This window comes from Crocodylus porosus, unplaced genomic scaffold (genome assembly GCF_001723895.1).
Source record: "Crocodylus porosus isolate Cpor-Errol unplaced genomic scaffold, CroPor_comp1, whole genome shotgun sequence".
NCBI classification, from domain to species: domain Eukaryota; kingdom Metazoa; phylum Chordata; order Crocodylia; family Crocodylidae; genus Crocodylus; species Crocodylus porosus.
This window is the reverse complement of record NW_017728921.1, coordinates 20,396,370-20,409,317: the sequence shown is the minus strand read 5'-3', so window position 1 is coordinate 20,409,317 and position 12,948 is coordinate 20,396,370. Positions and strand designations below refer to the sequence as shown.

Here is a 12,948-nt window from a genome sequence, read left to right as displayed (position 1 = left end):
GGGCATATGGGGTCAGGCTGGCATGCTGGATGACATGAAGGGACCGACACCAAGTACAGGACCTGTGCAGGATGTGGCTCATGGAATGATCCTGTGCCACAGCCAGCTTATGTAGCCAGAGGGTTGGGTGCCACTGAGCTAAACCAATGCAGACCCCTGGGAGGCTACTCTCACCCATCCATTTTGAAATGGTTTGCATCAGTGAAAGAAGTAACTGCAGCTAAAATGGCCCATGCCCTAATAAACAGCCATGCAGAGATTTGCATGGGCTTAACTAAACTGGACAAATTAACCCTTTACATTTGTTTAAGGAAGTTACTTAGTCCCAGTATAGTCCCACAAACACATTGGGCAACACTACCATTTCCTAAGCAAGTCACTGATAGGTATTCACCTCTTTCAACATATTTATGTCTCTCCCCTGCACCACTCTAGAGTTGGGAACACACAGCAAACAGAGGTTTTATTTGTCTGAAAAATAAATTTATTCTATAAACAAAAATCATATCCACACAAACCTCAGCAATATTTTTAAGGAAAAAAATATACAGAGACAAATCTGCTTCTCTGTGGCTCTTTGTACCTGTAGTGAAGGCAGCATTCATTTGGTTTTCACAGGATGGAGGATGCTTTAATTGTGCAATAATTGTGCAAGGCAGGGCTATAGATCCAACGGAGCCATCTATAATGTAGGCCAGCATATCTCACACCAGTCTTCACTCTGGGATGAATCTGAGATAGGCACAAGCTGTCTTGAGCCCATCGCTTCCCAGGGCAGTACGGGTGCTGAAGGGGGTGCAGTATATGGGCAGGGCAGGACAGGGCTGTTGCATTTCCTGAAATTCATCTGAAGGTGGGAGCCCCCAAACTGATGCATCTATAATTAGAGACCACTCTATGACTTTCTTCACCTGGAAGTCTGTGACAGATGAAGAAACAGAACTCATATTCACAATCTTAACTACAAACACATCCGTCCTTCCTGATCAGAAAAACACAAAGGGAAAAATGTGCAGTGACTGGCATGTCCTTCCTCCTCCTCCAGCCAGAGCTCACAGTGGGAATAGTCAATGGCTTAAACAGTGAATCTAGCACAGTAGTTCCCAAACTGATCTGTGAGGCCACAAAAGAAAATGTTTAAGGCCAATACCAGTCCTTTGTCCCAAAATGCTTGGGAACCACCATTTTAAAACTGGGTCAGATCTCTGCATCAAAACCATGTGCAATGCTCAGTGACTTCCTCTAGCTTGTCCAGGGCAAAAGATCATTCATTTCATATAGACCTGGGGAAGTTCAGCTTCTCTGGCTGTGCAGTATCTAAAACATCCTGACATTCCCTTCCACTGATTTAACCCTACCATAAAAAACAGACCAAGGCACATCCTAGCGGTGATGAGAGGATCCTTTCCACAAAATTTGCTTCTTCTGGTCCATAGGAGCATATTCCTGGCATTGTCTTGGTCTTCTCTATGCTCTGAGGAGAGTTGTGCTACTATTATTTTTCAGGTGCACCCCAAACAAGTCAGTGGCAGGCTCAGAGGTGTTGAGGGTGTGGGGAAGGAATGAACAAACAGAAAAATGGAGATCAGGGAAGGAAGGAACTAACAGCTGGAACCATGTGACTGACCAGCCCTACTGCAGGAATTTTAACAGCCTTAGTGAAGCTGTAGGTAAATGATGCGCTTGAAGTTTAACCTCCACCCAAATTTCCATGCATTTCAGAAGTAAAGGGAGAATACACCTCTATGTAATCGGCCTCTCTTCATTCTCTGTTTCCTTTGATGAGATCTTGCTGTGTTGCTCATCTCTGTCACCTAAAAGAAACCACATATCAAGAAATCCTAGCATGTCAGCACCAGGGCTTCCCTTGTTTAAGGCTGGTGACCTGCAGGGGCCACTTGCAGCTCACCAGTCTTACTGTCTAGGAGACAAAGAAAAATCAAGAGAGCCATGTGCAGGCAGCAGCCATGTTACACTGCTTTCCTCTCACCATTTGTTCATTCTCTCCACTTTGACTGTAAACTTCTGAGGGCAGGGACTGCCAGTGTGGGCACAAGCACACACACACATGCTTGAGTATGCACAGCACCAAGTGCAATGTGATCCTGGGGCTGACTGAGATCTCTCAACATTGCCTCAGTGGGAAGAACTGTTGTCTAATAGGGCTGTACGAAGCTTTAGTAGCCAATTCAGCCCAATTTGGGGACCAAATCTCTGAATCCAAATCGAAACAGGAGACCAATTAAAAACTCTGAATCAATTCGAAACATCCAAATTGATTTGGAAAAGCTTCGGAAAAGATTCGGCTGCTTCAGAGATTCGGTCATAGACTCCAGCTGGTAAGTCTGTTGGGGTTGGGGGAGGGAAGGGTCATGGGGGGAGGGATCGGGGCTGGGACATACTGCCCAGTGGGGGTGGAAGGGGCAGGGGGCGTTACTTGGGGAGGGAGGTGGGGAGCGTGGGATACGGGTGCAGCTTGCTCCAGGCAGAAGGGTGAAAGTGGCAGCAGGGCATAGCCCCTGCTCCCAGCGCTGCTGTGCCCACATCCCATATCCCTTCGTGCCAGCCAGCAAGCAGTAGCAGGGCAGAACCCCCACTCCCGATGCTGATGCAGGAGCGGTAGCACTGGGAGTGGGGGCTATGCCCTGCTGCCGCCTGGAGTGAGCCACACCTGCACTGTGCCCTCTCCCCCACATGACAGCTTGGCAAGTGGTAGCAGGGTATAGCCCCCGTGGCTCCCCCTGCCAGGGCAGAGGCAGACACAGCTGGAGGACCCGTGGGAGAAGCCCCCTAGACTGCTCTGCCTGACCCCACCATCCCATCCCCTGCTGGCCCAGCGTCCTGGCAATTAAAAAAAAAAAAAAAGCCCCACACTCACTGGCTGCAGCAGTGGCGACTGGGGCCTCTAAGGGCTCATTACAGAGCCCCCCTGTGCAGCATGGGGCAGTGGGGATAGCCCCCTCCTCCCCACCTGGCACCCAAGCGGCAGCTGCCCTATGGCATGGATGCAGCGCAGCTCGACAGGGCGCTGTGCACTGTCTGGGAGCTGAGACAGCTCCATGTGTCAGCCAGAGCCCAGCACCACTCAGCCCCAGCTCTCTTCAGAATCAAGCCGATTCAGCTGAATTGATTCAGGACAGTGATCCAAATCTCCAAATCACAGAATCATAGCGGCTGGAAGGGACCCCAAAGGATCATCGGGTCCAGCCCCCTGCATGAGCAGGAAAGACATCTAGGGTCAGATGACCCCAGCCAGGTAACCATCCAGCTTCTCTTGAAGACCTCTAAGGTAGATGCTTTCACCACCTCTGTGGGGAGCTTGTTCCACAGTCTGGACAGCCTAGTTGTAAAGAAGTTTTTTCTAATGTTCAACCTGAAACTATCTTCCAGGTGTTTGTGGCCGTTGTTTCTAGTTTTCCCCCCAGGGAACCCTGGTGAACAGTTGTTCACCGAGCCCCTGATGTACACCTCAGATATAGCGGTAACTAATCAAATCAAATCATTGTCCTCTGACAGAGGTTGGAAAAGTGGGTAGAACACAACAGGATGCAGTTCAACAAGGACAAGTGCAAAGTGCTGCACCTAGGGCATAAAAATATCCAGCACACCTACTGACTGGGGAATGACCCTCTCAGCAGCACAGAAGTGGAAAGGGATCTTAGAGTCATAGCGGACTCCAAGATGAACATGAGTCATCAGCATGACAAAATCATCAGCAAAGCTAACTGCACTTTATCATGCATCAGCAGATGCATGACAAATAAATCCCCTCCATGCAACACTGGTCAGACCGCGGTTGGAGTACTGCATCCAGTTTTGGGCGTCGTACTTTAAAAAGGATGTAGATAGCCTCAAGAGGGTCCAGAGGAGGGCTGCTCGTATGGTTAAGGGTTTGCAGACCAAGCCTTCTGAGGAGAGACTAAGGGAACTGGACCTCTTCAGCCTCCACCAGAGAAGGCTGAGAGGTAATCTTGTGGCTGCCTACAAATTCATTAGGGGACACAGCAAGGAACTGGAGATGCTCTGTTCACCAGGGCGCCTCCTGGAGTAACAAAGAACAATGGTCACAAACTGACAGAGAGCAGATTTGGGCTGGACATCAGGAAGAACTTCTTCATGGTAAGGGTGGCAAGAATTTGAAGCGGGCTTCCAAGGGAGGTGGTGCTCTTCCTTACCTTGGGGGTCTTTAAGAGAAGGCTTGATAGGCATCTGGCTGGGGTTGTCTGACCCCAGCACTCTTTCCTGCCCAGGGCAGAGGGTCAGACTTGATGATCTGCTGAAGTCCCTTCCAACCCTAACATCTATGAATTGGCCAAATCTGAATCGAATACATCCCTATTTATACAGGCCTATTGTCTAACTCCCACAAATATCTGATCGTGTGCAGGAAGAGGTGGTGGAGTAAAGCAAGTAACAGTCTGTTACTGTTCCTTCCTGTCCCAGCAGCTGCTTTTTTATACCAAAAGGTCAACAAGGAAGTGGGGAAAATTCTGGCTTTTCCCACCTATACAGACTCTGCACAGCACGCAGGCAGGGCAGCCTCTTTCACAGTGTGACACTATTTCTAAAGCCAAAGCTTACCCTCAGTGATGTGGTAGCCATTACCCATCTGGAGGCCATTCCCATTCACCAGGGCTGTCACCTGATGCACAGTGGAGTCACTGGTTGCCTCTTCTTCCTCTTCCTCCTTGTCTTCTGCCTCAGAGTCCACCAGCACTAAGACATCACTTGAGTCTTGATTCCTATGGGCAGGAAGACAAATGAAAGTGACTAAAAATACCAATACCCTTATCTGCATTTTCCCCTTCCCTGAAGGCCCCACTTCCTCCTCTCTCTCTCTCTCCCCTCCAAGAACTTTTAAAACATTAATAAATTAAATTGTATAATCCTGTCAACAGTTTTTTTCTCCCACTACACAGGTGGGGAAATGGATGCAAACAAAAGTAAAGGGACTTGTTCAAAGCTATAGAACTATCGGCCTAGGGACAGGACTCAAAAGAAAAGGAACAAGAAAGAGATGGAGAAAAGGCTGTTGCATTTTAGAACCATATATGCACCCAACACCATGAACAGCCTTCCTTTCAGGGTTATTCACAATTTAAGTCACCTGTTAGGACAACCTGCAAATCAGTGGGTTGATGCTTCTGCTTCAATATTCAAGCAGAAGGGCTTGTCTACATGGGGAAATACCAGTTGCCATACTTACACTGCAATAACTGTGCCCTGCTGTGGTGTAGCTTCTAGTGCAAATCTGTTCCACCTCCAGATTAAGTTAGGTTCTACTGAATTAAGGCCACTAAGATGTGTGTAACTATGCTCCCTAGTGGTAGCTTTGCAGAGGATAGAAGCCCTGCTACTGCCAACAGGCAACAGAGACTCTCCAATAAGTGGTTGAGGTCTGCGGTACCAACCTTTGGTTCTAAGACCCCAATGATAGTTTTCTGCAGAATGTGGCTTCATCACCACACCACCCACCTGCAAGTACATGTTTGCTAAAGACAACTCCTACCTTGGAAAGCATCTTCCCTAAGTTATCAATACAATGCTTGCCGATAGATAAATAGACAGATAGAAATATATTATACACACATACATATACATATGTACACTTACATATAAAGCTATAAAGCTATACATTTATCATTACAAAGCTTAGCGATGATGATAATGATGAGGAGGAGGAGCTGGATATCTGCAGAAAAGATTCTGGGAAGGATGGCACTCACCTGAACACACTGCCTAAATGCACAGAGAAGAGGGAGAAGAAAAAAGAAGATTTCAGATACCTTCATAAACACAGTTCTCTCAGATAAAACAAAATCACTTTTACAATCCTGTCATTATCTGCCTTTGTTGGTACAGTCTATTATACGGCACTAGGACTGTCCCAGGTACCCAGCATGGCCCATGAGTGAGCTGGGATGTAGCAGTATACCACGGAAGATGAGAAAAGGCAACCGTGGTCTGCCAGGATCCAAGCATGTCAAATATGATTTTGCAGGGCAAGGCAAGGGAGTTTTAGCACAGGATACAGTCCCTATCTGTGGGGAGACATCTGCATAGTCTGCTCGCAGCCAGCTCTGCAGGCATCCTGTGTTCTCAGTGCTTACTCCCCTTAAGCTGACAGCACTCCATGAGGAACGAGAGAAGGGGCACCTATCAATCTCTGGCTGGGTAGGTGACAGGGGGGACACTGAAGGACCCTCTCAGGTGAGGTATGAAGAGGCAGAGCTCTAACCCATGTGCCTCAAGGACGGAGGAGCTTAAGTCAGAGGTGATGGCTACTCTTACCTTTCAGACACAGGAGCGGATTGTAGTACAAAATAATTCCTGAGATGACCAGAATTCCCAGCAGTAAGAGGACCACGATTGTTCCCACCACTCCAACTATATTCACTGGCTCTGTGAGGAAAGAGGCAGTAACTCAGTGAGCCTGGGGGTCATGACTTTCTAGACAGAGGTGACGTACTCAGTCACAATGCCAAATCAATGCCAACTACTAACCTGTAACCAGGACAGCCTGTTTGACAGGAGGGGCACTTTGTTCAGATGAATACTACTTGTAACTGGCCCTCACTGTCGTGTGACCACCTGTGTTCAATACCACATGCTTCAGACCTCAAAAAAAGCTGTTCAGTCATCTAGCCAGCCACTGCATTACATGTATACACAGCTTCCCTCAGCAAGGCTATGACAGGGGTTGTGCATGTGACATGGGAAGGGGTGGCAGAACTGCCTCTTTTCCACTTTGAACCTGCCCCCCCACTGTCCTGGGCATCCCCAGCCACTCCTTTTCCCTTCACCTCCTGCTGTCTACTTACTACACCAGTGCTAGCTGCACCTCCATCTCAGGGCTGTACCACATTGGCTCCTCCCCCAGGTGTCTAAACCTCTCAGGTCCCTAATCCTGGTGCATCAGGCTTGTGGAGCTCCCCTGAGCCAGGCTTTACATCCTCCAGACCAAAGCCACCACTAAAGAGTTTGTTTCAGAGAACAGAAAAGACAATTTGTGCAGAACTCCTACCTATTTCACACTCAGACTGATCTGTCCCTTTGGAGGAAGACACACAGCCCAACCAGTGTTTCAATCCATCCAAAATGGGCTTTTCCCTGCCCCATACAGACCTTATGGGACAGTAGGAAGAGACGGAGAGACCTACGAGGCTTCGGTGTTGTGCTACTTGCTACCTTTGGGAATAGCAGGACCCATTCCTTAAGATCACCACTTTGTCAGTCAATGCCCCTTGTCCCCACACAGTTGAAAACGCTCCAACATGCAGGAGTAACCAGGGAGTGCCCAAGAGTGAGTACAAATTAAAAAGGAGGCAGCAACATGACCCTGACTAGGATTCTAGGTCCAATTAGCAAGAGGGGAGACACGGAGCAGTTTCTCTGGACACTAGAAGTTGAGTGCAAGTTGGTACAGCAGAAGCTTTCTCCTTGCTTCTGGTTTGGGTGTGCCCTCCTCCTCCTCCTCTCATCCCATTCAGCTCCCCCAGACAACACGCTGCTCAGCATCCAGAACTCACTCTTTACAGTGAGGCAGACATACACTTCCCTCAGCCCCACGGGGTTTTGTGCCTTGCAGAGGTAATAGCCTTCATCATCACTGTGGGAGCAGTTCTGGATCGTGAGACTGGAAATTCTGCCCTCCTGCATGATGTGATGTCTCTTGCCAGGCTGGATCTCTGCTTCTGGACCGGCAGGGCTCCGAAGCCAAGTGATTTTTGCTGGAGGGTTGCTCTCTGTCACTTGGCATGTGAGGGTCACATTACCTCCCACAAAGCACGTTTTCAGGGGCTCTGCCTCCAGCGAAGGGATCTCTGCATGGTGAGAAAGGAACACAAGCAAGGAGTTTGATGGCAACTTTCAGGTGTGCACATACAAACACACACATACACATAAACAAATGCACTGAGCCTCATATGAAGTACCTGTGTATGGGAGAGAAAGAAATCACTGAATCCACAAGAGACTGGCAACAACCACCAAATTCACATACATCTTGTAAGAGGAGGATGGGCTTGTAGCCAAGGCTTGGGACTGGTATTCATGACTCCTGAATTCAATTTCCAGTGACTCCCTTTGACTCCACCCATGTGTGGCCCTTATTTTACAGAAGACTAGATGAGATGAGGGAATTATAAGGTCCTGATTCGACAAAGTATGTAACTTTGAGATCAGGTACAAGCTTTGCAGAACCAGGGTCTTAATCTCAATGCATCTAATCTAACTCCCTGTAAAACATAGTCCTTCTGTGGGTTTGTCTCGGGACAAAGTCTTTTGTTATATAGCTACAAGTTATTTCCCACCACCACTTCCTTCCCAAGACCGATTTGCTGTAGTGAAGAACCACAATTGCGCAGTGACAGAGGCTGTTGTTTCCAAGAAGTCACAGAATAAATGGGGCAAGAGTGTACAAGAGAAGACAGGATGATCTCTAGGTAAAGGCAGCTTGCAACAAAGAACAAGTATGGACTCTCAGGTCCTTGGGCTCCAGTTTAAAATGATCTAGGCTCTCGTCCCCCACTTCTTTTTGGAAGGCTGCTCCAGAACCTCACCACTCCAATGCTTAGAAAACTTATTCTGATTTCTGTCTTCAGTTTATCTGCAACCAGCTTATTTTTTGTGCCAGCACTGTCCCTTGACTTAAATAGCATTTCTTTCACCCTAAAGTTTACTGTCTGCATCTAAAGAGTGCCACAGGGTCCCCTATTAACCCCTCTCTGCACCTAATGCAGTTTTAATTTATTGAATTAATTATTAATAATTATTTTGAATGCAAGTCACTAGAATTCTGCACTGTATTCCAGATGAAGTCTTCTTAGGCCTTGCACAATGCCATTAATACTTCCCTATCTCTGTTGAAATTTACCACCAGGTACATCCTAGGACTGCATTTGCCAGAGTAACATGCTGCCCTGAAGAAGTGTATTCTGTCCCTGCCTCTGCCATAGAATTTCTCTGTGATGCCCGGCAAGTTATGGAACCCAAACCTTTCACAAGTCGCCATTATCTAACATGCTCCTTATTTTTCTGGGTGCCCTTGGATCGGATTTACAGAAGTGCTGGGCATTTCATACTGTAATGGAGATCAGTGGGAGTCTCTGGCTCTGAGCCTATGAAGTTCCTTAGAATGCTAAGTCTAGAAAATTAGGTCTTAAGTACTTAAAATCAGGCAACCAAAATAGTTCTGAACTTTATTTTACCAAGCCTCAGTTCACCATCTGTAAAACCAGGAATAAAAAATAAATACTCCTCATTACACATGATTGAGACGATAGATCCATTAATATTTGTGAAGCAGTCAGACTGCAGTGAACACAACCTTAGAAAAGCTTGTCAGAAAACAATTCTGTCTTTCAAGAAGGATTTGATTTGTATGTGTTAAATAAGCAGTAGGCCTATATATTGAATGGTTTAGTATTAGAAGACAAAATGTCAAACAGTTTATCATTAGTAGAAGAGGCAAGGGACTCATTGAAAAAAATAATCATGTAATTAAAGACTGTATTATAATGCACATGGACAAGGGGCTGAGTTAAGATGGCACAGGCAACTTCGAGTCTGGCACCTACTACTTTTCAAGTGCTTGACTTTGTGACATAAGTAATGTTATTTTAAGGTAGTTTTATGTGAAATTCTAAATACTTCTGTCTGCATTCAAAGGCACAAAAATACAAATATAAAACCAAGAAGCCAGCACTTAGGGAAGGAGAACACACTTAAAGATTTTGTGTATTAAACATTTAAAGCAACCTTTTTCAAAAAGCAAAGCTGCAAAGGCAATCTTCAATTTAAACATTAAGTGGTTTGAGCTGTATTTACATGGTTTTAATTTTCTTTTGACATGCGAGTCAATGATAGAGAATTGTTATTCCCAAATTAGACTACTTGGCTGAAAATAAGGTGGCCGATAATTTTTGGCAGAAGGGACATCTCAGAGATTTTTCCTCAATAGTATCTGAACTATCTCAAAGTATTACAGTCCCCATTATACACACATGTACTTGATGCTGATTGCCCAAATTCAGACACTCAAGGGGGGCTCCCGATTCCCAGAAAGTGCTGGGCATACTTCCACAGAAGATCTGGTCTCTTTATGGTGCCCTAAGTTGAAGAGCCAAAAACACAGGTGCCCCAAATCGCTAGCGACTTTTCAAGTCTTTGGCCCAGAGACCCTAATCTTACAAACACTTACATACATGAGCACCTCGATGCACATGAACAGTATAGTTGACCTCAGTGCATGTTACTCATGTGAGCACATAATTAAGGAACTAAGGCATAAGCTCCAATTCTCCACTGCATCATGCAGTCATTTATGCCAAGTCAAATTCCACTGTTGTAATTTGCTAACATTTCACATTCAATGCTCACAATTATAAGTGACACTGGAGCAGCAGGACAGTGGAGAATGAGGCTCTCCAAATGGAAACTCTGCCCTCAGGTGTGTGTGCCTAGTTCCTGTAGAAACTAGGTCAATCACATGTGCTGGCTTTTTGGTATTGCCAGCAGGTTCATTAATGGTTAAACAGGGAGGGGCAGGCTGACTTACTGATTTGTACAGTGCAGGTCGGGTCAGCTGTCTGTGCCTTTATGATGTGGTTCCCAACACACTTGAACTCCTTTCCATGGAAGAGGCGAGAGCTGTTGAGCGTTTCCACACGGGTATCTGCAGTGACTGTTGCATTGACAACACAACTTGAATTCTCCAGGTCTCTCTTCTCTTCCCTCCACTGAAGGACAGGGGGTGGGTAGCCTCCAGCCCAGCTGCAAAACAGCTGCAGCATCAACCCCATCTCTAAGGTTTGAGCCCAACACCTTGGGACCGACTGTGGGGGATCTACCAAAAGATAACACAAGGTTAAAAATGCCATCAACTCTGCCAGGACACAGTGTCCTAAATTCACAACACAGGATCTCAGGACTTCAGCCAAGAAGATACTGATTTTTCACCCAAGGTTCTTCCCAAAATCCTGTTGGTTCTTTCCACCTCTCATTTGTTTCACTTTGCTCCCTGCCATTCTAGATTTTCCCTATGGAGAGCACTTCTATTTTTTACAAAGCAGCATCCAGCAGAGAACTAGGATGAGGTCCCACGGGGAAAGGCAGCCTCAGCCTACTCCTTATGTGAGGGACCAAGCTCTCTCTGGAGGCAATGCAGGCCAGTGTTGTCTCCAGCCTGTGCTTTATCTGAAGGTAAGAAGGGGGTGACCACAATAGCTAAAAAGAAAAAAAAAAATACAATTGTATCTTCCATGATACAGTGTGCCTCAGTTCGTCATCTGCATATGTTGGTATACAACTATTGAGTTCAGTGGATTTATACTAGGTGAGAACAGGACCCTTAAGCACTGTATATCAATTACCTGTGTATAAATATATTTTTGGCCTTCCTCCAAAGCAACTTCTCAAATTTCTCTAAGGGTGGGGAAACATCAAAAGCCTGGCTCAAATAATTTGATCTAATTCAGTGCTGCAAAAATTAGCACAACTGTCCCAAGCTTATTTCCAGATTGGTACACAGCTGCACCAAGGAGTTGCTACTAGGCCCAACCCCAAATCAGGCTAAGACTAGGGGCTGAGCTCAAGTGCAGTCAGGGTTTGGGGAATCCAGTTACCAAGACCAGCCATCCACACAGGATTAAGGAAGTAACGTCTATTTTGGCACATGCCACAAGCCACTGCAGCAGCAGCAGATTTGGGTTCAGTATCCCAGTCCAAATACTACTCATCCCCATGTCTCCCAGTCTCAATACTCAGGATGCTTTAGGTGCAGGGATGCTGTTATGGTTATTGTTTGTGGCAAAAAGTTCGGGGAAAGTAAAAGCCAGCGTGCTTCACCCTCCCTGATCACTACCTGCAAATTGGCAGGGAAAAGCAATACTTCACCCTCACCCCTAGTCTTTTCAACCAAGTCTAACATTGTGAACATCTGTTACGCACAATAGACGAGGATTTCTTCGGTCAGGGTCTGTCTCCTGCCACTGAGAGGGTTCCTTGCTGAGCACGAGTAATTCCCTTGTAAGCTTGGCGTAAAGTTGTTCAGGATGAAGTAGTTGGAGGAGCTGTTGTCTTCAGTGAATGCTTCAGGTGAAGAACTGGGCGGATGGAAAGTCCAGCCCATGGTGGGCTTTGGACGGGAGTTGCTGGTGCAGTTGAACACCACAGTAGCGTGTTTTTCTACATACCTGGTGCCATTGGGCAGTGCCATTGAGGGGGAGATGGTGACTGTCATATGGCTGGGGCCACCTAAAATGGACAGGAAGACAAAAGATTTGTCCATGAGAGAAAAGCCAAATACAGGGCCCACATCAAAGCTTCAGATTGGTTTGATATGCCCTATTATGCCTGGACTACACACTCTGGATATTTGGCTGGATAAAACTAAATCTGGATAAAACTAAATCCCAACTAGTGAGCTGGGATTCCCCCAAGAGTCCCTATTAGACACTGCTGCTCCTGCACACCTTGCCAACTCCAATGGCTTTCCAGTGCCTCCGGGTGAAGTTGCCAGCCATGAAGCACGCTGAGTCACAGAAGCCATCATCCCTAAGCAACTCCTGTCCAAGTTTTGGTGCTTTCCCACTGCAGCTGCCCCATCCAACACTTGAGCAAAAAAAAGAGAGACTGAATGTTGGCTCCCACCATGCAAGCTGCTCTGTACCCACGTGGAACACCAGGTCACTAGGGATGGCATTCCCAGAAGATCCACAGCCACTTTGAAGGGCTGAGCCCACAGAAGGGCTAGAGGTGCCAACTATGCCTTGCAGTGAAAATCTGCATACAAATTAAATTAAAGCTATGAGAACAAATTCCACAACAGGGAAAGTCATGTCTGGACTCTTTCCAGAGCCAATTGTTTGATCAGAGCCAGGATTATGTTTGTGCATTATTTAAATACCAGAACAACTAAACAGAGTTAAAGCGTGGCCAGCAGAAACC

General features: G+C 46.6%; 1 protein-coding gene and 1 long non-coding RNA gene across 3 annotated transcripts in view; one reads left to right on the top strand and one right to left on the bottom strand.

The window, feature by feature from the left end:
• Window positions 1-461: 461 nt before the first annotated feature.
• Window positions 462-12,948, bottom strand: part of VSIG10 (V-set and immunoglobulin domain containing 10) — a 30,100-nt gene continuing 17,613 nt past the window's right edge. The window contains exons 3-9 of one of the 2 annotated variants that reach the window (XM_019539254.1): window positions 11,950-12,255; window positions 10,559-10,846; window positions 7,530-7,823; window positions 6,292-6,402; window positions 5,727-5,739; window positions 4,582-4,742; window positions 462-1,814 (exon numbers count right to left, since the gene is read on the bottom strand). In XM_019539254.1, coding sequence (XP_019394799.1) covers window positions 1,744-1,814; window positions 4,582-4,742; window positions 5,727-5,739; window positions 6,292-6,402; window positions 7,530-7,823; window positions 10,559-10,846; window positions 11,950-12,255 — 1,244 coding nt within the window. In that variant the 3' untranslated portion in view covers window positions 462-1,743. The remainder of the gene's footprint in view (window positions 1,815-4,581; window positions 4,743-5,726; window positions 5,740-6,291; window positions 6,403-7,529; window positions 7,824-10,558; window positions 10,847-11,949; window positions 12,256-12,948) is intronic. The other variant, XM_019539255.1, reaches the window with a different exon arrangement.
• Window positions 4,391-11,227, top strand: LOC109312902. The gene is made up of 3 exons (XR_002101931.1): window positions 4,391-4,401; window positions 7,849-7,854; window positions 11,147-11,227. It is a non-coding gene; the product is annotated as an uncharacterized LOC109312902 (long non-coding RNA).